The sequence below is a fragment of the Sus scrofa genome, chromosome 15 (assembly GCF_000003025.6).
Source record: "Sus scrofa isolate TJ Tabasco breed Duroc chromosome 15, Sscrofa11.1, whole genome shotgun sequence".
Classification (NCBI taxonomy): domain Eukaryota; kingdom Metazoa; phylum Chordata; class Mammalia; order Artiodactyla; family Suidae; genus Sus; species Sus scrofa.
Window position 1 is genome coordinate 37,649,005 of NC_010457.5, and position 26,475 is coordinate 37,675,479.

The 26,475-nt window shown below is 41.6% G+C and overlaps 1 protein-coding gene across 9 annotated transcripts in view; it reads left to right on the forward strand.

Annotated features, from left to right (window-relative positions):
- Window positions 1–25,967, forward strand: part of MCPH1 (microcephalin 1) — a 219,786-nt gene extending 193,819 nt beyond the window's left edge. For 8 of the 9 annotated variants that reach the window (XM_021075801.1, XM_021075806.1, XM_021075803.1 and 5 more), the window contains 2 exons: window positions 3,576–3,813; window positions 22,112–22,592. In XM_021075801.1, the coding sequence (XP_020931460.1) occupies window positions 3,576–3,813; window positions 22,112–22,164 (291 nt within the window). In that variant the 3' untranslated portion in view covers window positions 22,165–22,592. Of the gene's footprint in view, window positions 1–3,575; window positions 3,814–22,111 lie in introns of all 9 variants that reach the window. The other variant, XM_021075799.1, reaches the window with a different exon arrangement.

Genomic DNA, 26,475 nt, shown 5'->3' on the forward strand with positions numbered 1-26,475 from the left:
TTTTATTTCTGCTGCTTTGGGAGACTGACGTGAGAAAACATTTGTAAGGTTGATGTCAGAGAATGTTTTGCCTATGTTCTTTTCCAGGAGTTTGATTGTGTCTTGTCTTATATTTAAGTCTTTAAGTCATTTGAGTTTATTTTTGTGCATGGTGTGAGGGTGTGTTCTAGTTTCATTGATTTACATGCAGCTGTCCAGGTTTCCCAGCAATACTTGCTAAAAAGACTATCTTTTTCCCATTTTATGTTCTTGCCTCCTTTGTCAAGGATTAATTGACCATAGGTGTCAGGGTTTATTTCTGGGTTCTGTATTCAGTTCCATTGGTCTGTATGTCTGTTTTGGTACCAGTACCACACTGTCTTGATTATTGTGGCTTTGTAATATTACACAGATATTGAAGTCTAGGAGAGTTATGCCTTCTGCTTGGTTTTTGTTTCTCAGGATTGCTTTGGCAATTCTGGGTCTTTTGTGGTTCCATATAAATTTTTGGATTATTTGTTCTAGTTCTGCAAAAAATGTCATGGGTGATTTGATGGGAATTGCATTGCATCTGTAGATTGCTTTGGGTAGTACAGCCATTTTTACAATATTAATTTTTCCAATCCAGGAGCATGGAATATCTTTCCATTTCTTTATGTCTTCTTTAATTTCCTTGATTAATATTTTATGGTTCTTGGCATATAAGTTTTTTACCTCCTTGATCAGGTGTATTCAGTCCAACATCCGTTCATGATAAAAACTCTTACCAAAGTGGGTATAGAGGGAACATACCTTAACATAATAAAAGCCATTTATAACAAACTTGCAGCAAATATAATACTCAATGGAGAAAAGCTGAAAGCCTTCCCACTAAAATCTGGAACAAGACAAGGAAGCCCACTCTCACCACTGTTATTCTACATAGTACTGAAAGTCCTAGCCATAGCAATCAGACAAAAGAAAAGGCATCCAAATAGGAAGAGAAAAGGTAAAACTGTCACTGTATGCAGATGACATGATACTATTTATAGAAAACCCTAAGGACTCAACCTAAAACCTACTTGAACTGATCAGTAAATTCAGCAAAGTAGCAGGATATAAGATTAACATTCAGAAATCAGTCTCATTTCTGTATACTAACAATGAAATATTTGAAAAAGAATACAAAAATACAATACCTTTTAAAATTGCATCCCAGATGGCCAACAAACACATGAAAAAATGCTCAACATCGCTGATTATAAGAGAAATGCAAATCAAAACTACCATGAGATATCACCTCACACCAGTCAGAATGGCCATCATTAATAAATCCACAAATAACAAGTGCTGGAGGGGCTGTGGAGAAAAGCGAACCCTCCTGCACTGTTGGTGGGAATGTAAACTGGTACAGCCACTATGGAGAACAGTTTGGAGATACCTTAGAAATCTATACATAGAACTTCCATATGACCCCACAATCCCACTCTTGGGCATCTATCCGGACAAAACCCTACTTAAAAGAGACACGTGCACCCGCATGTTCATTGCAGCACTATTCACAATAGCCAGGACATGGAAACAACCCAAATGTCCATCGACAGATGATTGGATTAGGAAGAGGTGGTATATATACACAATGGAATACTACTCAGCCATAAAAAAGAATGCCATAATGCCATTTGCAGCAACATGGATGGAACTAGAGAATCTCATACTGAGTGAAATGAGCCAGAAAGACAAAGATATATACCATATGATATCACTTATAACTGGAATCTAATATCCAGCACAAATGAACATCTCCTCAGAAAAGAAAATCATGGACTTGGAGAAGAGACTTGTGGCTGCCTGATGGGAGGGGGAGGGAGTGGGAGGGATCGGGAGCTTGGGCTTATCAGACACAACTTAGATTTACAAGGAGATCCTGCTGAATAGCATTGAGAACTTTGTCTAGATACTCATGTTGCAACAGAAGAAAGGGTGGGGGAAAAAATGTAATTGTAATGTATACATGTAAAGATAACCTGACCCCCTTGCTGTACAGTGGGAAAATTTTAAAAAAAATTATAAAAAAAGAAAAGAAAAAGGCATAAGATAATAAAGGGTAATGAATGAGAAAGAACAAAAAATTGCATCCCAAAAAATCGAATAACTTTAGCAAGATTCTTGATCCTGTTTCAGGGCAGCATGGCCCAGTGATTCACTGAGTTTGTGGCTCCTAAGTTCTCTCTTCCAGCTAGGCTCACATTTAACCAAAGCAGATCTCCTCTGCCTCATTGTCTGCATCTGCAAAATTAAAGGACTAGCCCTTTGCATTCTCTGCTTCTCAGGGATGCTGCAAGTAACTGACATATGAACAAAGGTAGCACACAGATAGAACTGTCATTTGTCCTGTTAGTACCCAAGTCAAAGGGAAGCTCTGAAATGTAATGATTTACATTAAAGCTTATGGCAAATTTCAAAGCTGGGGTAACAGCCTTGTCTAAGTTTATTGTGTCAGTTCCATTGAAGTTGGGGCTTTTTTCACAATAATATCCTCTGGGGATGGGTACCCTGCCTCCACCCGTCCCACCCATCTCCCTCCCATGAGAAGCACCCTTCCATCTCTTTTCCCACAGACCTCCCGTCAAAACACTTAATTTCCCTGAGCCGCTGACCTCAACTGTTCAGATCTGTCCTCAGGGAAATACTCAAAATGTGGACCACAGATAACCCGCAGCATCTCCCAGAGGGCATTTGCACTATCCAGTCTTCATTAGCTTGTAGTTGGTGAAATGTGTTTTAGAATGGTCTCTCAGACCAGGCGGAGGGCCGTGCCTTTATCAGAGCAGAGAGGAAGGCAGTTGAAAGCCCGTTTCTGCACAGTCTCCAGGGTCTGCACTCTCAGCCAATTCCATCAGGACTCGCCCCTCCCCCACTCACCTTCTGCTTTGTGCTTCACCTGTATACCATGTACACCATGTACCCCAAGGGGCTGGGTTAGAGCATTTCAGCCTGCGACGTCACTTGCTGCCAGAAGCCCAGATCCCCAGGACCAAGACCATCGTCCCATCCCGGGCAGTGGGTGCATGTGTCTGGCAAGGCTTCTGCCTCCACGTCCACATTCACCTAGGATCACTCGGTCGGTCAGTTTTGCGGGATGCAGAGGCCCTTCTGCTCAGTTGAACAGTTGATTACTTTTCAATAATTTGGTTTTGAATTTGTAATAATTCAAAGGCCTAAACTACTTCTTCTTCTTCTTTTTTTTCTTTTTTTTGGCCTATAAGTTTGTTTGCTTAGAGTTTTGCTTATAGATCACCTCAAAAAAAGTTGTCAGCTGGGAGTTTGCTGTGGCACAGCAGGTTAAAGATCTGGCATTGTCACTGCAGCGGTTTGGGTCTCCCTGTGGCACTAGTTCCATCCCTGGCCTGAGAACTTCCATATGCTATGGGCACAGCCAAAAAAAAAATGTTATCAGCTTGTTATCTGTCATCTCCCCTAACCCTCAGAGTTCATGAAGAACTGCAACCTTACCTTCAGTCCTTTTTCTGTAAAAGGACAGACCCTGCAGTCAGCCTTTTCTGAGCAAGGAGGTGGTTCGCTGCCTTGGTAACCCTCCTGTCTCTGCCCGACAGCTCTGCCGCCAGGAGCGCCTCTCGTCCACTGGGCAGTACCAGGGAACTCTGTTTGCCGAGCAGCCGACCATGTTCATCAGCCCAGCCAGCAACCCACCCAGAACCAAGCTGTGGGAGCTGGTCCTGCTATGTGGGGGCCAGGTCACGCGAGTCCCTCACCAGGCAAGCATCTTCATCGGACCCTCCTCAGGAAAGAAGAAGGCAACAGTCAAGTACCTGTCAGAAACCTGGATCTTAGGTAGGAATTCACACCCAGGATGACCCTGGGTCTGGGAGTGGGAGGCAGGGGGGATAGGGAGACACCTTGTGATTGCAGTAGCTGCTGTGCATCCCTTTCAGGGCCTCTGTGGTCCTGGTGACTGGAACAGGTGTCTTGGGGGCGGAGGGAATCATACCCACACCCCTTCCACCAGCCTGGGGGCTGTAGTGGACCTCTCAGCATCCATCCATCTGCCTTAACAGAGTCCTGGGATTATCATCTGGTGCAAACCCACCTAGACAGTCCTGCTTTTTACTGTCAGCCCAAGAGTAGTTCTCGGGGACAAAGGAAGTCCTAGTAGACTTTCGTCCCTTCATGTCCCAGCTTGTGTGAAAGACCCATTGGACCCCAGGCTACCTACCCAGCTACGAGGCTGCAGCACTGGTCTGTCCACCCTCAGGTCCCAGGGTCTACGCCCCACCCCACCCCCAGGGTCAGGGCCAGTGCCCAGCTGCCAGGACCCACCCTTGTCCCTCCCTCTGGGGGGCACCTCTCCTGTACGTGTCTGTCCACATGCTCAAAGTGGTACTCAGTGCAGAAGATGTGAAGGTGGTGTGTGTGTTCAGCATCAGTTCAGCTTACGTGGTGCCAAACGCCTCCCTTGGTTCTGGAGGGGAGGAGTGGTGCAAGATGAGTTTTATTACTGGGAGGCTAGAGGCTGACACTGGTGACAAGGGGGCTTTGTCTAGAGTTTCTTTTGTGGCCCAAAAAGATCAGCAGCATCTCTGGAGCCCTGGAATACAAGTTTGATCCCCAGCCAGCATAGTGGTTTAAGGATCTGGCATTTTGGCAGCTGTGGCTTAGGTGGCAGCTGCGGCTTAGGTGGCAAGTTCGGATCTGATCCCTAGCCTAGAAACTCTAATATGCCTGGGGGGCAGCCAAAAAAGAAAAACAGGGGGGTAAGGGGTTCATCTGTTTCCCCAGCTCTGGGGGCTCCGTGGGGGCGGATGCAGAGGAGGTGGAGAGGGGCGGCATTGGTGATACAGCCAAATGTGGTGGGATGCACTTGTTTAACCCAGGCTCCACTTTGGGTTAAACCTGCCTTCTTCCTCTGCTGAGTTTGGATAAATGTATGGGTTGTTTTAGGCTGCTGTAACAAAGTACCCCAGACCAGGGGTCTTGGACAGAGGGAATTTGCAGTCCTGAAGTCTGGACTTCTGAACTGAAAGTATGGGCGGGGCTGGTTTCTCAGAGGCCCCCCCTCCCCTGCCTGCGGAGTGTCCTCTTCTCCCCCTGTCCCCATCTCCTCTTCTAAGGATACCAGTCATTGGATTAGGACATACCCTCATGACCTCACTCTAATTAAATTACCTTTGTAAAGGCCCTGTTTCTACACACAGCCCCACTCGGAGGTCCTGGGAGTTGGGGCTTCAACCTGTGGACTTTGGGGGACACAGTTCAATCCACAACGATGAATGACCTGTTTCAGTACCTTTGGCCAAGATCCTTGTGTTTATTCTCAAGTATGTTCTCTTCGTCTGCCTCCCTACCTGGGTTTCTTTCTCTTACTTCCTCCCGTTTGTCTGCCCTTGTCTCTAAATCCCAAACATCTGTCTTTTCTCACCTCTTCCTAGACATTATCCTTTAACAGATATCAGCAGATACAGTGTTTGTCCAGGTTATGTTCATATGTAATAACCACAGACATTTTATGAATACCTTTTAAATGACTGATCGTCATCCTTTGATAGATTTTTTAAGTATGACAATCAAAAGTAATTTTTTACCCTGTCATTTAGAGTAATTTATCTTTGGCCTAAAAACAAATTTCGAAATTCCTATGGTGGAAGCTACCATCCAGAAGCCAAGAGAAGCTGTTTACTCTTTTCTAAATGCCAAGAATATCATCTTCAAAACATCCTATGTTCTCAAACAGAGGTTCTTGTTTTGTTTTTTAGAAAAGTACATGTATCAAAATGACACCAACTAGAGGCGAGAACTGTTCATTAAAAAGAGTCTCATTCCACTAACGGAACTATGCACATGATTGATAGCAACAGTTCCCATCAACAGCCAACTTCTCCAAAGACTGCAGATCATGGACTGTGCAGAGGGCCCCAGCCTGGTTCTGCACTCCTGTTATTTCCAGGTTGGGGAACCCGGCCGGCCCTTTTGTGGCGCTCCTGTGCTTCTGTGCACAGACCATTCATAAGTCAGCTGCCTGCCTGCTTCCCCTGGGAGTGTTGTACTCAGCCCCCCTGTTGGTGGGTTTTTCAGGAGGTGAATGTCTATCTGCTTGAACCCCAGGGTTTAATTTTCACAGGACCCTTTGGAATTCTTTTGAGTTTCAGAGCTGGAACTGTGGACTCAGTTTTCTGTTTCTTTCCTCTCCCATAATTCATGTCCTGTTTCTGATTTGTCATTGATTACACCATCTGCGTGTGCCCTTGGCAACATCCGGGTATTGTGTGTTCTGGAATCCTTGGCTTTTGGCGTGGTGAAATCCTCACCCATAATATCAGACCCACGGCCCCGTCAGCACCGAGTCCTCCCCAGCCTGTCCTCCCCAGCCTCGGCCTGTGAGTGTTAAATACTTGGGCTATCAGTTTATGTGCATCCCCTTCTGAATTGAGTTACAATACAGGAGCTCCAGCCTTGTGCAGACAAAGGAGATTTCACTTTCATGGCCTTGCACTTGTGCACGGACCTACCAAACAGACCATCTCCTGAGTTGTGTTTCTGCCACGAGCTTATTCCCTGCCCACACAAATCACCTGGTTCTTTCTGGACCTGAGGTACTTACTTCATGTGCAGGACAGAGCAGTAGCCCCGCTTACCCTACAGGGTGATCAGAGGAGGCGGGAGCACAACTCTATCTCCTGCAGCGGGTGGCATCCAAGGTGCCTGGGCAGCAGGAAGGACCCCCAGCCCATACAAAAGCCATTCCTGACCCTTCAGCAAAGCAACATTTTCTCTTTTGAAGACTTTTCTCTTTCCCATCAACTTCCAACATAAACACTTTCAGAGAATATTCTCAAAATGTTGTGAAATTAAAATTAGCAACAAAACCACTTTTAAATTAAAACCACATTAAAACAGTTTAATAGAAGAAGTTATTTTGTGATCAACATGAAAAGCAGCACTCAATTTACCAACCTAACATGCCCCAGTTGGACTATCAGCTGCTAAGTGAGGCAGAATCCCCTAGACTTGACTGTTTTATACAAATGACTTTTAAAATCTTAAAAGTAGCTTGGTTGGCCTACTTTCAGATCTGTAAATTACCTTCCAAGATAAAAGTTCTGGGATTTTTTTAGTCCCTTCATATTTATTCCTGTATTTTATGGGGTCTCTGTTTCTGCAGACCTTATAGCATCCCAGGAGGATGTACAAGCAGGAGATTTTTTGGCCATTAGAAACTGCCCCTGGGGAACTCCCTGGTGGTCTAGTGGTTAGGACTCAGCACTTTCACTGTTGAATTATTTTCACCCAGGTTCAACCCCTGGTCCACAAACCAAGATCCCACATCAAGCCTCTGTGCACCATGGCAGAAAGAAAGAAAAAAAGGAAGGAAGGGGGGGGGTGGGGGGAAGGGAGGCAGGAAGGAAGGAAAGAAAAAAGGAAGGAAGAAAAGCCCCCTTGGCTGGGGAAAGGTAGACACTCTCCCCAGGACCTCTAACATCCTCGGACTGTAATTCGTCACATAAGCCCTTTATCCTGTCACTTTATCTTAAAAACAATGAACCAATGTTTCAGAATATTTTTTAAAAAACAGTGCAATGCTCACTCTAGTTGTAGGAATTTCCTCCAATCCCCAAGCCCTTTCTTGAGAGTGACTGTTGAGCATTCACCCATCTGGCCTCCTGGCTGCTGCCTGATATTGCTGATGTAGAACTGTGTGGACCTACAAAACCCCTACCCCAGGCTGCGCATGGGAAATTCAAGCCACAACTCACCCACGTGCTCTGAGGAGAGGCTCACACAGGCAGAGCTGCCTTACCCCGAGGCCACTGGGGCGGTCACGGCTGTTCCCAGTCCATTCCCCAGAGTCCATGTTCCCTGAAACAGCAGCAGAATAGGCCAAGATTCTTGATGAATCATTCAACCAGAAGGAGGAATGGGGATTTTTGAGAGAGAACACACTTCTGGGCACTTGACTAGGTATGAAAATAAACAGGAAAACAAACATCAAGTTCCCGGCACCAAGAAGCAAAATTCTACCTTTACTTGATATTGGTCCTTTACTTGATATTAATAATACATATTGTATTTTGAAGCATTTTCCAGTAGTTTTGTTCCCCGGCATGCTCTCAGACTACAATTCCCATTTTGCATATCAAGAAACTAAGATATGCAAAACGGGGTCTGAGTAACCTGCTGGCATTGGAGGTTGTGAGTGGGGTGGGAGCCCCAGGCCCATGGCGTGACTCACTCGGGTCCGCAACTGGAGCTGGAACCATTCTTCATTCTTTTTATCCCCTATTGGTGTTATCACTAAAGGTTGGTTTGGACTTTCTCATAAGACTTATTCCCAGTCTCAGGTGCCCCTTTATTGTCTGGGTTACATTCAAGTGATAAAACATATATTTTATGCTATTGTGGGAACATAATATAACAGTCTCAACAGCCTTGCCAAAAAAAAAAAGTCTAGCCTCGGCATGATATCCTTATAACTTGTTCTAAAAAAAAGCTTTTGATTTGAATGCCTCCCCTGTCACTGTTTTCAGGAAAAAGATCACTGATAGCGTGTGGGCCGGGTACATGTTGGCTAGGGTCGCTGTTTCTGCTGAGGGCTGAAAAATGCATGCTCTGTACACAGCATTTTGTTATGGCGAGGTCACCTGGGGGCCTTGGACACTAGGGTTTCCTGACCACGCAGATAATGGCAGGGCTCCTGGGGTCATCTCTGGGGCCACATTTCCACCATGCAGGTAAGGGACCAGTCCCAGAGAGGAGGGGACAGAAAGAAAAGATGGGAAGAGTGGAGGCAGGTCTGCCTCCAGCCTACTCCTCTCCTCGGAGACCCAGAGCTTGGCAACTGCTCAGAAAGTGACTGCAGAATGCAATTTCAGACCACAAGATGAATTTTTTTTGTTTTGAGTTCTTGTCCAAATGATGAAATCTACCAGGGGAAAAAAGGTGCATACTGCTCTTAAAAGCTACAAGGTAGGCAACAAAAGTAAAAATAGATTAATTGGACTACAGCAGAATTTAAAACTTTCATTCATCAAAGGATATATAATCAACCAAGTGAAAAGGCAGCCTATGAAATGGAAAAAAAAATACTTGCAAATAATAGCAGTTAATATCCAAAAAATATAAAGAACTCATACAACTCAACAATTTTTTAAAAAATAATTAAAAAATAGGCAAAGGGGAATGCCCATTGTGGTGCAGCAGAAATGAATCCAACTAGTATCCATGAGGATGTAGGTTCAATCCATGGCCTCAGTCATTGGGTTGGGGATCCTGTCTGTGTTGCTGTGGCATAGGCCGGCAGCTGCAGCTCCAATTTGACCCCTAGGCCTGGAACTTCCATATGCTGTGGGTGTGGCCCCCCAAAAAGAAAGCAAAAAAAAAAAAAAAAATAGGCAAAAGATCTTAGACATTTCTCCAGTGACAACATATAAGCATATGGAAAGATGTTCATCATCACTAATCATTAGAGAAATGCATATCAAAAACACAATGATACCAACTTAAACCCATTGTAATGGCTATTATCAAAACAAACAGCAGGTGTTGGAAAGGACATGGAGAGGCTGGAACCCTGTACACAGCTGGTGGAATGTAAAATGGTACGACCACTGTGCAAAACAGTATGGCAGTTCCTCAAAAAATAAGAAAGTACAACTACCATGTGATCTAGCAATTCCAAGTCTGGTACATATCCAAAATATTTGAAAGCAGGGACTCAAATATCTGTACACCCACGTTCACCGCAGCATTTCTCACAACAGGCACTAGAAGCAACCAAGTATCATCGTCAAATGAATGGATAACAAAATGTGATCTCTACATACAGTAAAATATCATTCATCCCTGAAAAGGAAGGCTATTCTGAAACCTGCCACAATAAGAATGCACCTTGAAAACATCACATTAGGTGAAATAAGCCAGTTGCAAAAGGACAGATACTGTAGACCAACCTCACAGAGACAGGAATTCTAAGTAAACAGCATCTGGGAAGAAGGGGAATGGGAGTGGAGAATTAATGTTCAATGGGTACAGAGATTGTGCTTGGGAACATGAGAAAGGTCAGGAAATGTGTAGTGGTAACAGTTTACAGCATTGTAATCATACTTAATGCCATTGAATCGTGTACTTCAAATGGTTTAAATGGTCAACTGTAGCTTATTTGTCATACCACAAAAAAATTGTTTTTAAGACACCCCTCCAGGGAGTTCCCATTGTGGCTCAGCAGTTAGTGAACCCAACTAGCATCTATGATTACACAGGTTTGATCCCTGGCATCGCTCAGTGGGTTAAGGACCCGGCTTTGCCATGAGCTGTGGTGTAGGTCACAGACACGGCTTGGATTCCATGTGGCTGTGGCATAGCTCCAATTTGACCCCTAGGCTGGAAACCTCCATATGCCACGGGTGTGGCCCTAAAAAAAAAAAAAAAAAAAAAAAAGACACCCCCCACCTCCCCCAGATAGTCTCAGCAATAAGTTTTACCAAATATTACACATTACTGCAGAGAAAAGCAAAGACATTTTTCTCTGTTTAATTTTTTCTTTTTAAACAGGGAAGAGTGTGACAAAGGCAGATGATTTTATTTATTTTTTTTTGGCCTCACCCACAGCATATGGAAGTCAAGGATCTCATTTGTGAATATGGATATAGAAATCCAAAAATGAAATATTTGCAATTTAAATTTAACAGTGTGTTAAGAAACATAATGAGGTAGGGTTTAACTGAAGAATGTAGAAATAAGTATTATTAAATCTTTTTTCTTTTTTTTTTTACGGTCACACCCACACGGCATATGGAAGTTCCCATGCTGGCGGTCGAATCAGAGCTTTAGCTGCTAACCTACACCACAGCCACAGCAACACCAGATCCGAGCCGCATCTGTGACCTACACCACAGCTCACGGCAACACCGAATCCTTAACCCACTGAGTGAGGTCAGGGCTCAAACCCGAGTCCTCATGGTTACTAGTCGGGTTTGTTACCACTGAGCCACGATGGGAACTCCCTTAAATCTTTTTTTCTAATCCACTGATTTTTCTCAGAGGATGTTTAGAAATTATAAACTGGGAATAAGGCAACTTTCTTAATAACATGATAAAAGCTATCTGTAAAACACCTACAGCACCAGAATAAAGGAAACACTCCTATACTGTTGGTGGGAATGTGAATTGGTGCAGCCACTATAGAAAACAGTATGGAGATTCCTTAAAAAAACTAAAAATAGAACTACCATATGATCCAGCAATCCTACTCCTGGGCATCTCTCCAGATGAAACTATAATTTGAAAAGGTATATACACCCCAGTGTTCACGACAGCAATGTGTACAGAAGCCAAGACAGGGAAACAACCTCACTGTTCACGAACAGAGGAGTGAATACAGAAGATGTGGTAGATGTATACAATGGAATACTACACAGCCACAACAAGAATGAAATAATGCCATTTGTAGCAACATGGATGGACTTAGAGATTCTCATACTAAGTGAAGTAAGTCAGGAAGAGAAGAACAAATATCATGTGATATCACTTATATGTGGAATCTAAAATATGATGAATGAGCTTATTTACAAAACAGAAACTGACCACAGACATGGACAACAAATCTGTGGGAACCAAAGGGACAAGGGGGTAGGGGAGGGATAAATTAGGAGTTTGGAGTTAGCAGATACAAACTACTGTATATAAAATAGATAAGCAACAAGGTTGTACTGTATAGTACAGGAAACTATTCAATATCCTGTAATAAACCATAATGGGAAATGATATGAAAGAATATATATATATCTGAATCATTTTGCTGTACACCAGAAACTACCAATATTGTAAATCAACTATACTTCAGTTTTTTGAAAACCTACAGGGAACTCCACATAATATTCTGTGATAATTTATGTGGGAAAAGATACTGAGAGAAAATAGATATGTGTTCATGTATAACAGAATCACTTTGCTGTACAGCAGAAATTATCGCAACACTGTAAATCAACTATACTTTGATAAAACTTTTTAAAATGTTTTTAATTTAAAAATTAAAACCTACGGCATGTATTCAACAGTGAAAATCTTAGTTTAAGGTTTAACTCAGGAACAAAATACATGGCAGCTATTACTCTTCTATTTCAACAGTGTTCTAGAGTTCCTAGTTGGGAGCCGGGGTGAAATGAGAAACACAAACTGGCAGTTCCCACTGTGGCTCAGTGGAAGCTAATCCGACTAGTATTCATTAGGATGTAGGTTCGATCCCTGGCCTCCCTCAGTGGGTTAAGGATCCAGCATTGCTGAACGCACTTTGGATCTGGTATTGCAGTTGCTGTGGTGTAGGCCAGCAGCTGCAGCTCCAATTCGACCCCTAGCCTGGGAACTTCCATATGCTTCAGATGCAACCCTAAAAAGCAAAAAAAAAGAAGAAGAAGAAGAAGAAGAAAGCCAAAAAGAAAAAAAAAAATACAAACCGAGGATCAGAATTATAACGGAAGGGACAAATCATTTTATTTGCATATAGTTGTGCACATAGAAAAATCTAAGCAAATCAAGAAATGGCTATAACCAATTCAGCAAGATTGGTCTCTATAAGATCCCTTTACCTAAAAGCTGAGCTCCAAACAGTGACCAGAAGGGTGAGCCTGAATGGAGCTAAGGAAACCATCAGAGTCAAGGGGGAAAGGCAGCAGGTCATGAGTGGCTGAAACCCAGGGAGTGAGGACAGAGTGATGGGAGGAAGCAGTGGAGCCTGGACACAAGGCCTCAGGGACAGTGGTCAGAGGTGTGGGTTCTGCTCTTGGAATATGTGGAAGTCACAAGAATGAGCTGAGACATGTTTTTAAATGGAAGCAGAGAGAAATTTCTGGCTCTTTTGCCGGTTCAGGTGATAAACAATGATGGTAGGGACCAGGGTGGTATGGATGGAGGTGGTGTGACAGTGTCAGACTTTAAATGAAAATTCTGGAGCTGATGGCACTTGCTGACAGATTGGAGTTGTGCGGTGTTAGGAAAGAGAAGGGTCAAGGACAAGCACCTAGACTTGTGTTCCTTCCAAGTACCCGGGAGGAAAGGAAAATGCTGGAAATCAGGTCTGTGCAGAAGCTGTGAACGGACTGGTTGATTCAGAAGAGGAATAAACCTGCAAAAGAGAAAGAAAGACTTGCTCCTTGTGGTTCCAAAGAAGTACGGGCCCTGCATCAGAAAGGACTTGGCGACCACGTGAAGCCACCTGGGGGCCCGGCTCTCTGCAGGACTGTAGAGACCACCCCATCGTTGAATGGGTATTTGGCTACATGGCCACCGAGGTTTCCCAGCCCTCAAATTCTTAGCTCGTTTTGATAAGCCAAGATAAAACTCCCAGGAGGGCCTGTGGTCCCTGAACTCTGCACGAGGGACTGGGACCATTAGCCACATCTGGATGTTGGCAGTTAGAGCCTTAGTTCAATAAAGTGACTTGCCCATCCCACTACTTAAAAAAAAAAAGCCTTGGCAGCATGTTGATAACACATCCCAACCATCCGACCACACAGAAGCAGGGCCAGTGAACATTAACGTGTGCAGGTAGCACATGCAGATAACAATGTATGCCAAGATCTACTGAATAACTTTAGAAAAAACAAAAAAACAAAAAACCCTGGGTTTGTTGTTCTTTTTCTTTTCAATTTAAATTTCATGGGAGCTGCTCGTGCACTGTTTTTCCCTTTTCCCCTGTCTGGGACTGGCATTGCTCTAACATCTGTCTTGTGGTCACGTTTTATGGGGTGTCTGAGAATCGCTCATCTGACGTGACATTGGAATTTGGGGCTGTGGCTATCTTCAGATGCCAAATGAACTTGGACAAAAATCCTTCTCCATGTGTGTGTTTACATTTGGGAACTTGAAGCTGTGAGGGGCTCCCAGGACACTGCCTTCCTGGCTCTGAGCCAGTACTCATCATTCAGGGGCTCTCCTGCTAACTCCACGCAGGGTCACAACCTACTATGCACCTTGGTCCATTTCTCGGAGGCCCAGTACTTGAGTCCTCAGACAGCAACATCATAGAAGGTGAAAGACCAGCCACACACAGGCTTTGTTGTGGCTTCTGTTTTATCTGAAATGAAGACTGGATCCTTCTCCAGTCAACATTTTTCCCATCTCGAGGGATGGATGGACAGACAGATGGATATGTAGAGTGATGCTTGATGTCATGGTCAAAGATTTCAAACAATACACACATACATAGTCCCAAAATCTTACTACTCTTCCTTAAAGTAACCAAGTAAAGATAGAACTGTGTTTCAGACTTTTTAACACATTTATATAGAAATAAATGTATATAAACATATACCTTGAAGATATTTTTTCTATAATTGGAGGATCATATATTGTTCATGAGTTTTTAATCCAACTCTGTCTCTAGAAAGTCCTTCCATTTTGACGCTTAAATAGCTATTTCATTCTTTTTAACCATTGGAGTTGCTGTGATTAATTTATATACTTCTTATGATTAGACATTTGAAGTTATCTCCACCATTTCTGCTGTTAGAATGGGTGTGTGTTCTAATTGGAATGATTTTAATTCAAATTTTAAGAGACTGTCTTGAGCCCCATTGCAGGGAGGTGTATCTCTGTAAAATAGAGTGGCAGAAGGGGAATAACAGAACCCTAGGGCATGTGGACTTTAAACCTTGATCCTCACGTCTGCACCAGCTTACACTCACTAACAGTACCTGGATATTCCCATTTCTCTGCACCCTCACCACTGCTAGCTGTTACCCATATTTTCAGTATTTGGTTATTTGATGAATTAAAACAAGTAGATCTCCAATTACTGAGCTGCTCATATGCAAGAGGGGATCTATATTATAGTTCATCAACTGTGCATTCTTATCCCTCACCTGTTTTTACATTGGGCTTTTCCTCTTTTCCACATTGTTTTACAGAAATACTTGTATAATATGGAGTCTAATATTTTGTGATAAATATAAAATCCTATTGTGTTTTTTTGTGGGTATTAATTTTTAATTATTACACCTGGTGGAAATAAATACCTCTGTTCCTCCATAGCACTAAAATGAAGTTTCACTTACAAAGGTTTCCCTACCCCCTGAGCTTTAAAACTACTCTCCTATCTCTCAGTATTTTCAGTTTTTTGATGTTAAGAGCATTAATCCATCTGTAATATATTATTGTGGATTATGAGGGATCATGCCATCTCTTTAACAGCTTATCTATGTTCCACTTATTTTAAATGCCCCCCTGGAATCATCTCTTATCTGCCCACATGTGCATGGGTGGGTTTCTGAAGTTTATTCTCTTCCATGGATCTTTTTATTGATTCTGTGCTAATTATATACTGTGTTACCCATAAATTTATAGTGCATTTTGGTATCTAGTATGTTCAATTCTCTCTCATTGTTCCTTTTTTCAAGTGTCTTCCCATGTGTTTTCCCCCTTCATACTAACTTCAGAATAAGCATGTCAGTTTTTTGTGTGTTTTATGTTTATGTTATAGTTGATTTACAATATTGTGTTAGTTTGGGGTATACAGCAAAATGATTCAGTTATACGTGTATGCATTTTCTTTCATATTATTTTCCCATATAGGTTATTCAGCATACTAAGTAGTTTCCTGAGCTATACAGTAGGTCCCTGTTGGTTATCCTATATACAGTGTATATATCAATCCCCCAATCCCAGTTTATCCCCCCACCCCACCATTTCCCCTTTGAACAGTAAGTTTGTCTTCAAAGTCTGTGAGTCTGTTGCTATTTTGTAAATTAGTTCATTTGTGTCTTTTTTCAGATTCCACATATAAGTGATATTATACAGTATTTGTCTTTCTCTGACTTACTTCACTTAGTATGAGAATCTCCAGGTCCATCCATATTGCTGCAAAGACCCCAAAAAGCCAAAAGAGCTGGAGGAATCAGGGTTCCTGATTTCCGACTATACTACAAAGCGGTCATCAAAATATTATGATGGAGTTCCCATCAGGGGGTAGCTGAAACGAATCTGATTAGGAACCATGAGGTTGCGGGTTTGATCCCTGGACTCACTCAGTGGGTTAAGATCTGGTGGTTCCGTGAGCTGTGGTGTAGGTCACAGATGTGGCTCAGATCTGGCTTTGCTGTGGCATAGGCCAGGAGCTGTAGCTCTGATTTGACCCCTAGCTTAGAAACCTCCATATGCTGTGGGTATGGCCCTAAAAAGCAAAAAAAAAAAAAAAAACCAAAAAACAAAAAAAGCAGTATGGTATTGTCACAAAAAACAAACATAGATCAGTAGAACAGGATAGAGAGCCCAGAGATAAACCCACATACTTATAGTCAATTAATCTATGACAAAGGAGGTAAGAATATACAATAGAGAAAAAGCAGACTCTTCATAAGCAATGCTGGGAAAACTGGACAGCTTCATGTAAAAGAATGAAATTAGAACATTCTAACACCATACACAAAAATAAACTCAAAATGGATTAAAGACATAAATGTAAGGTCGGATACTATAAAACTCTTGAAGAAAACATGGGCAGCACATTCTTTGACATAAATCAATTGCAGCACTATCTTTATTGATCCACCTCCTAGAGTAATGAAAATGTGAACAAAAATAAACAAATGGGACCTTAATAAACCTAAAGGCTTTTGCACAGCAAAGGAAACCATAAACAAAAGAAAAGACAAACCACAGAATGGGAGAAAATCTTTGCAAACGAAGTGACCAACAAGGGATTAATCTCCAAAATACACAAACATCTCATGGAGCTTTATATCAAAAAAACAAACATCCCAATCAAAAAATGGTCAGAAGATCTAAACAGACATTTCTCCAAAGACAGGCAGATGGTCAAAAAGTTCATGAAAAGATGTTCAGTATCATTAATTATTAGAGAAATGCAAATCAAAACTACAAGTTACCACCTCATGCCAGTCAGAATGGCCATTCCTGATCTCTGATATTTTTCTCAACCAGACTGTAAGTCTTCTGAGGATAACAAGTATACTATATCTTCTCTTAAAAAAATTAATAAGTAGTCCCCATTGTGGCACAGTGGAAATGAATCCAACTGGTATCCATGAGGATACAGGTTTGATCCCTGGCCTCGCTCAGTGGGTTAAGATCTGACGTTGCCATGAGCTGTGGTGTAGGTCGCAGACTCAGCTCAGATTCTGCATTGCCATGGCTGTGGTGTGAACTTCTATATGCTGAGGGTGTGGCCCTAAAAAGCAAAAAACAAAAACAAAAACCAGATGGTTTTTCAGAGGAGTTTTTAAGTTTACAGAAAAGTTGAGCAGATAGTACAGTGAGTTCCCACATATCCCTGCTCCCTGTTCAGTTTCCCCTTCACTAACATCTTTGAACTTGTGAACTAACATTGATACTTTTTTTTTTTTTTAGGGCCACACCCTCAGCATATAGAAGTTCCCAGGCTAGGGGGTCAGATCAGAGCTGCAGCTGCTGGCCTAAGGCATAGCCACAGCAACACAGGATCTGAGCCCTGTCTGCAATTTATACCACAGCTCATGGCACTGCCAGATCCCCAACCCTGAGCGAGGCCAGGGATTGAACCCACATCCTCATGAATACTAGTCAGATTCGTTTCGCTTCGCCACAACTTCCAACGCACAACATTGATACACTACTAGCAACTGAAGTCCACTGTTTACATTAGAGCTCACTCTTAGTGTTAGATTATTCTTTGGATTCTGGCAAATGCATCACGTTATATATCCACCATCACAGGATTATACAAAATAATTTCAGCATTATAAACAGCATGTAGGCATTCCTGTTGTGGCCTAGTTGGTTAAGAACCCAACTAGTGTCCATGAGGATGCGGGTTTGATCCCTGGCCTCAATCAGTGGGTTAAGTATCCAGTGTTGCCATGAGCTGCAACATAGGTCACGATGCAGCTTGGATCTTGTGTTGCTGAGGCTGTGGCGTAGGCCAGTGACTGCAGCTCAAATTTGACCCCTAGCCTGGGAACCTCCATGGGTGCAGCACTAAAAAAACCAAAACAATAAATAAAAATAAACAGCATGTAAAGGTTTCCTGTGCTTTACTTATTCACCCTTTCCTCCACCCTCCATTTTCTTGAACCCCTAGCAACCACTGATCATTTTCATATTTGTATAGTTTTTACATTTCAGATTGACTTATTTCACTTAGCAATATGTATTTGAAGTTCTTCTGTATCTTTTTGTATATTGGGAGATTTTCTGATTGTTCCTGGAATAATATTCCATTGTATAGTTTACCACTGTTTGTTTATTCACTTACCTATTAAGAGACATCTTGGTTGCTTCTAGTTTTGGCATTATAAATAAAGCTCTTCTAAACATTAAAAAAAAAAAAAAGGACCATCATCAAAAAGTCTAGAAACAATAAATGCTAGAGAGGGTTTGGAGAAAAGGGAACACTCCTACACTGTTTAGGAATGTAAATTGGTGCAGCCACCAATTATGGAAAACAGTATGAAGGTTCCTTAAAAAACTAAATATAGAACTACCATATGATCCAGCATTCCCACTCCTGGGCATAAGTCCAGAGAAAACTGTAATTCAAAAAGGTACATGCACCCCAGTATTCATTGCAGCACCATTTACAATTTACCAAGGCATGGAAGCAACCTAAATGTCCATCAACAGAGGAATGAATAAAGATGTGGTATGTATATACAATGGAATATTACTCAGCCATAAAAAAGGATAATGCCATTTGCAGCAATGCGGATGGACCTAAAAATTATCATACTAAGTGAAGTAGGTCAGACACAGAAACACAAATATGTGCAGTCTAATTTAAAAAGTGATACAAAAGAACTTGTTTATAAAACAAACAGATTTCAAAACCAAACTTATGATTACCTGAGGGGAAACTGTGGGGGGAGGGTAAATAAGGAGGATGTGTTTAACATATACACACAACTGTATATAAAATAGATAACCAACAAGGACCTACTGATAGCACAGGGAAATCCACTCAGATAACCTCTCTGGGGGAAAAAAAAATGAATATAACTGATTCACTTTGGTGAAACTAATAGACACTGTAAGTCAACTGTAGTCCAATGAAACTTAAAAATATAACAAAATCCAAGGAGGAAAGAGTAATGATTAGAGAAGAAATAAATGAAAGGGGAGTTCCTGTCGTGGCTCAGCAGTTAATGAACACGACTAGCATCCATGAGGCTGCGGGTTTGATCCCCAGCCTTGCTCAGTGGGTTAAGGATCTAGTGTTGCCATGAGCTGTGGTGTAGGTCATATTAATCATCTAACAAAAAAAGAAGCCACAAATACCAAATTAAAGATGAAAGAAGGAACATTACTACCACCCTCTGCTGAAATTAAAAGGATCACAAGGGAACATTATGAACAATTTTAAGCCAACAAATTAGACATCTCAGATAAAATGGAAAAATTCCTAGAAAGAAGCAAATTGTTGAAACTGACTCAAGAAAAATGGAAAATATGAATGGACTTAAAAAATTGAAATTTCAGTTTTTCCCACAAAGAAAGCCTAGTCCCACTTGACATCGGTGGTGAATTCTAGGAAATACCTGAAGAAATAACACCATTCCTTTACAGACTCACTCCCAAAGTAGAGGAGGAGAACATTTCTCACCTCATTCTATGAGGCTAGTCATGCACTAGTAACAAAACAGAAGACAATACAGGAAAAAACAGAATAAAAACTCTAAACCAATGCCAATATGCTTTATGAACATAGATGTAATTACCCTTAACAAAATGTTAGCAAGTCAAACCTACTAACAAATAAAACGAATTAAACACTGGGATTAATCCCAGGAATGCAAGATTGTTTTAATATGTAAAAATTAACAGAACAGACTGTGTTAATACATTAAAGGACAAAAATCACATGATTCTTTCAAAAAATACAAAGCAAGAATTTGACAAATTCTGACACTCATTCATAATAAAAAATTCAGCTCAATTTAGGAATACTAGGAAACCACTGCAAGCTGATAAAGGCATCTAAGAAAAACCAAGTCAAACCAACCAAACAAAAAAGCCACAGCTGCATCACACCAAAGCAAGAATGTCTAACCTAGCCATTTGTGTAACTTACTATACAATGCAATAGGCAAAAAAGATATCTCAGTGTGGGGTTTTCACTCAGGGGAGAAATCCTCCCATTAGATTTCATATCTTATGAGGGCCTTGGGTTTGTGTAAATTAAAAACACAATGAGAGGAGTTCCCGTCGTGGCGCAGTGGTTAGCGAATCTGACTAGGAACCATGAGGTTGCGGGTTCGGTCCCTGCCCTTGCTCAGTGGGTTAATGATCCAGCGTGAGCTGTGGTGTAGGTCGCAGACGCGGCTCAGATCCCGCGTTGCTGTGGCTCTGGTGTAGGCTGGCGGCTACAGCTCCGATTGGACCCCTAGCCTGGGAACCTCCATATGCCGTGGGAGCGGCCCAAAGAAATAGCAAAAAAAAAAAAAAAAAAAAAGACAAAAACAAAAACACAATGAGAGATGATATTTCACATACAACTGATTTGGCAGCAATGAAAGTGTTGCAATGGCAAGTGCTGATGTGAAGCCATGTGCTAATGGTATTGTACATCAAGACAACCAATTTATGAACTAGGTTTTCATTGTCTGGTAAAATTGAAGAAATTTTGTGTGTTACCAGCAATTATAACTCCTACATATATACCCTAAATAAACTCTTGCATGTGTATACCAACATATATAAACAATGTTTTTTTTTGAAAAGGCAAGCAACAGAGAGAAAATATATTCAATTCATATTGTGAATAAAGGAGTAATTTTTTTTTTCTTTTTAGGATCCCACTTGCAGCATATGGAGGTTCCCAGGCTAGGGGTTGAATCAGAGCTTCAGCTGCAGGCCTACACTACAGCCATAGCAACACAGGATCTGAGCTGCATCTGTAACATACACTGCAACTTGCAGCAGCACAAGATCCTTAACCCACTGAATGAGGCCAGATATCAAACCTGAATCCTCATGGGTACAGTTGGGTTCTTAATCAGCTGAGCCACAATAGGAACTCCCAATAAAGGACTAATCTTAAAATATGAATCAAAACAACACTGTGTTGTAGAATTGGTATCAATAATAACTATTATATATATATTAATTATAATTATATAATGTATATAACAAACATTAATGTTCCTCCTGAGATTCACCTCCCTAGCCCAGACTCCTGTGTTGAAGTGCTTTTGTATTGGAAAGGCTGTTATTAAATTCTGGGACTCTATCTTGAGCTACAACTAAAGATGAGCCAATTTTTCTTCCTTTTATTCATAGAATAAACCTATTTTTTCTTCTTTATATCTCAACACCATCACAGCCTTCTGTGTTCTGTTGTTCATCACCCTGACTTCTTAAGGTCCTTCAGATATTGTTGCTCATCCTCTGGATAGTAATAGTAATCAACAAGTTTAATTTTCATTCAATCAGCACTGGCAATCCATTGCATTCCTCTTTCATTCTAATAGCAGAAGAAGTGTTGGGATCAGTAAACTGCGCAGTATGAAGAATAAAGGGACTGCCTTGAGCCAGCTGTGGTGCACACCTGGGTTGGCCTCTTCCCCTGCACCTGTGGCTTATCCTGGACCATATGACTTCTTGTGATTTTCATAAAATAATAGAGTTTCAATCTGACGGGACTTTAAAGCTTGTTAGTCCATCTTCTTCAACTGATATATGAAGAGCCAAGTTTTAAGAAGTGTGCCCACTAACCCTCCACTCCGTTTACAGAATATAGCCAGGTAGATGGCGCGGCACGGCTGGGACGCATAGTGTCGTAGCTGAAACCTATTTATGTGTTTATTGGTACCATGCCTCATACCAGAGTACCTACTGAAGTTAACCGAAATTAGAATTCAGATCTCCCATGTTATGGATTGGCTGACTTTCCACTTTTCTAGAACATTCTACCATGAGGGGCACGCTCTTAATCTAATAGGCTGTTGAGCATTTAAAATGTGGCAGGTATGACTGAGAGACTGAATTCTTTATTTTATTTCACTTTAAGTAGCCATGTGTGCTATATGGACATGTGGGCCTATGGCCAATGCAGCTCTGGATCATTTAAGATTTTAAATGCGATTCTGTGCACGTGTGAAAAGGTGGTTGTGTGCTGGTCATTATCAGTGCTAATGCTGCTCTCCTCCTCTAGATTCAGTCACTCAGCACAAGGTCTGTGCCTCTGAGAACTACGTGCTGGCGTGATGGAGTCAACACTCAACCACAGCTGCTGCACACAGTCTGCCCAGCGGTCCCTGGACAGTCCAGCAAGAAAGGCAGCTGTGAGGAGAGAGGTGGGCACAGAAAGGATGCCTTTTCTGTCGTCAAGTTTGCCTTGTGTGCTGTGGTTTTTATATGAAGATGCTCCTTTGTGTGGCTTTCTGATGCCCAACTGTGTGTCTCAGAGAGGCACCGACCAGCCCCTTTGGGCCTTTTCTGTATTATGCCAGTCTGTGTGTCTTAGTGATGATCGTAATTAAGAGGTCCTAGAACCTTTGTCATTGGAGTGCCATACTGTTAAATAAAGAAATTATATTGTTTTACTGAGAACAAAGAACCCCCTAAATTTCTTTGTTAGACCATAAGAACTTTATTGCTATAACATCTATTAAATATGAAGGATATTGGACAGTTATCAGGGTTACTCTTTATGTACTTGAGATTCTTCTAAAAGTAATTGATGGGGACAAGGGTGAGGAGTCACAGTTAGTGATGACGGTGCTACTGAAGTAGCCCTGCTTCTCCAAGCTTAGTTTCTGGCGAGGAGAGCATCACTAGGTGACTGGGGCCTCCGTTGGCCACCTTGGGGTTCACCATGCCCTGGAGGAAATGACATTTGGGCCAAATCATACACACACTGGCTCATCACCTTCCAGAGGCAAAAAATGCTAATTCCAGCAAGGTTGAAGGTGCCATTAAGACTTTCTCGTGACACTGTCCCCTCTTGTGTTGTTTTTTGTTACTCAACACAGCTGCTGTTTCTACCTCAAATAAATTACAAGTCCCTCCACAAATACAAGGGATCAACTTTTGGAGTAAACCTTCTAGGAAAGCAGTAACAACACACATGGAAACAGTGAAGGGTTTTCCCTTTGTGTTAGTGTAGCGAATCCCCCAGAAAGTCCCTCATAATACTCATACCTGATAGTGGTTGAGCCTCAGCACAGCTCGCCAGGCCTGAGTCATTCCTTCCACCTTATGAACCTTGTTTATATTTGCTACTTCCTGGGCTTGGCTACTTTGAAGATCAGGTACTTTGGCAGAGCTTCCCTAACACCAAAAATTCCCAAGGCAGCTGACATAAATTGTGTGGACTCCCACTGGGGACAAGCCACAAAGAACTTCCATCGCCTGACCACATGGGCCACAGAGTGCCACCTAGGCCCTGTGTGCCCCCAGGCCTGCATCCTCAGAGCCAAGTCCTTACTCCTGATGCTGGCCTGCCAGTCAGGATTCTCTTTCTAAAAGCTAATATTTTACAAGGATTTGTGCCAGGCTTTACACTAAGCATTTTCTGTATGGTACCTCATTTACCCTCCCAATAATTGTAAATTAGATACTATAGGTTTACAAGCCCTTACCAAAACACATAGGGGCCATAAGTGTCTCAGAATTCTGATTTTCCTTTTAACTTTGAAACGTATGTTGCTCTCATGACTTCTATTTGACATTGTGTTAGAGATTCTACCAAGAAAAGGCCAGAAAAGGAATTAAAGGTATACAGATGGAAATGAAGAAGTAAAACTAGTCTCAGATCACATGGTACTATATGTAGAAAATTATGGGGAATCAAAGAAAATACAGATTAAGCATGTTTAGCAAGATTACAAAATACAAATTCTATATACAAATCTAACTAGATTTTATTTTTATATACTATGAACAAAAATTCAAAATGGAATTAACAGTTTCTTTTACAGTATTCTCTAAAAATTAAATAGGAATAAATGTAACAAAAGAATTATAAGATCTGTATACTAAAATCTACCAATCATTGCTGAGAGATTAAAGATCTAAATAAATGGAGAAATATACCAAATTCATGGATAAGAAGACTCAATATTGGTAAGACGGCTGTTTTCCTCAAATTAATCTAGAGATTCACTGTAATCATCAAAATGCCAGATGGGTTTGTTTGTTTCTTGATTTTTAGGACTGCACCTGTGGCATATGGAAGTTCCCAGGCTAGGGGTCGAATCAGAACTGCAGCTGCTGGCCAACACCACAGCCACAGCAACACGGGATCTGAGCAGAGTCTGCAACATACATCACAGCTCACAGCGATGCTGGATCTTTTAACCCACTGAGCGAGGCCAAGGATCGAACCCACATCCTCATGGATAACTAGTCCAGGTTCATTACTGCTGAGCCACAATGGGAACTCCTCCACAATGGGAATTTGAAAAAAACTGATGCTAAAATTTATATGAAAATGCAAAGAAATTCTAGTAGGAAAATCAGTTTTTTAGAAAAAGAGCAAAGTTTGGAGATTTACACTACCTTACTTGAAAACTTAACTGGCTTAAAGGTAGAATGTAGATCAAGGGAAGAAAATAGAGACTCTAGATAGAAAGCCTCACATTTATGGTCAGTGGGTTTCAACAAAGATGCCAAGGCAATTCAGTGCAGCAGGATGTTCTTTAATACACTCGGGGAAAAAAAAATTAAATGCACTTATATCCCTACTTCACATTGCAAAAAGAAAAAAAAAATGTGTAGATTCCTACCTTACACCATACACAAAAATCAAAATGGACCAGAAACCTAACTCATAGTTTCTCAACCTCAGCACTGTTGGCATTTTGGACCAAATAATTCTGTGCTGTGGGGGCTGTCCTGTGCACTGTGGTATGTTTAGCACCATCACTGGCCTTTAGCCACTAGATCCCATTAGCACACCCCACCCAGTTTTGACAATCCAGACTGTCTTCACATATTCCCTGATGTCCTCTGGGAGCAAAACTGTTCCCAGGTGAGAACCAATGACCTAATATAAGAACTAAATCTAGAAGAAAACAGGAAATCCTTCTGAAAGTTTAGGCAAAGATTTCTTAGATATGATATTAAAGGCACAATTCATAAAAGAGTAAGTTGAACTTGGAAGTTTTAAAAAGTTTTGCTGTTCCAAAGAAACCATTAAGAAAATGAAAAGCCACAAACTAGGAAAAATATTTGTAAACCAAACATATGGAAGGAATTGTGTCCAGTATTGTAAAGAACTTCTATTCATTAGCAGGATAATAAACAAAGAATGGGCAAAAGATATTTTACACAAGAACATATAGAAATGATTAATAAGCACATGAAACAATGCTTAACATTATCAATCATTAGAAAAACGCAAAGTAAAAGCACAATGAGATGCCTGTGTGCCCTCAGGAATGGCCATAACCAACAATTCTGACAATAAGAACTGACCAGCATGTTGTCTTTAGAACCCTCATGCATTGCTGGTGTGGCTGTATTATTTTGAGGTTTCGTTTAAAAATTGAACATACACTTACCATGTGACCCAGCAACTTCACTCTTACCTGTATACCCAAGAGAAATGAACATGTGTCTATCTGCTCAGGTACTTGCACATAAATGTTCATAGCAACATCTTTCACACCAGCCAAAAACTAGAAGCAATCCATTAACTGATAAATAAACAAAATGTGCTATATCCATACCACAGATTGCTACTCGGTGATAGAAAAGCAAACTGCTGATACAGGCAAAAACGTGATCATCCTCAAGGACATATAAGTCAAAGAAGCCAGACCTAAAAGGCTACATATTGTATGATTTCATGAAAAATTTGTACAGAAGACAAAAACTATAAAGGCAGAAAATACATCAATGGTTTCCTGTCACTGGGGATAGGAGTGGGAATACACAGCAAACATTTTGGGATGATGGGATCATTCTAATACTCAATTGTGATTTTGGTTGTACCACTGTATTCATTTACTAAAATCATTGAACAGTAAATTTTGTGCATAAATTATGTATCAATAAAGCTGCTTAAAAAAAAAAGCTATGTGGCAACATTGGAGCTGTACCTCTCAGATCCCATTTTAAGAAAAAAAAATTTTTTTTTTGCTTTTTAGGGTTGAACCCGCGGCATATGGAGGTTCTCAGGCTAGGAGTCCAATTGGAGATATAGCTGCTGGCCTACACCACAGCCACAGCAATGCTGGATCCTTAACCCACTGAGCGAGGCCAGGGATCGAACCTGCAACCTCTTGGTTCCTAGTCAGATTCGTTTCCACTGCAACACACAGGAACTCCGAAAAAATTTTTTGATCAGCTGGAATGAACCCAGTTAGGTGACAGCCTCCAACGGTTAGTGCCTTAAAGATCCACCTCAGCTTCCAAGCCAAGGCCATGCTCTTCCTGGGCAGTCAGACCACAGGCCAGGACCAGGCCAGCAGGGATCAGGGACCAGGCAATTCTGCTCCTGCAGGACGTCCCTAGCAGGTGCTGTGACTCCAGAGTTCCTGTTCCCATCTGCGGTGTGTCCAAGGCTCTGTG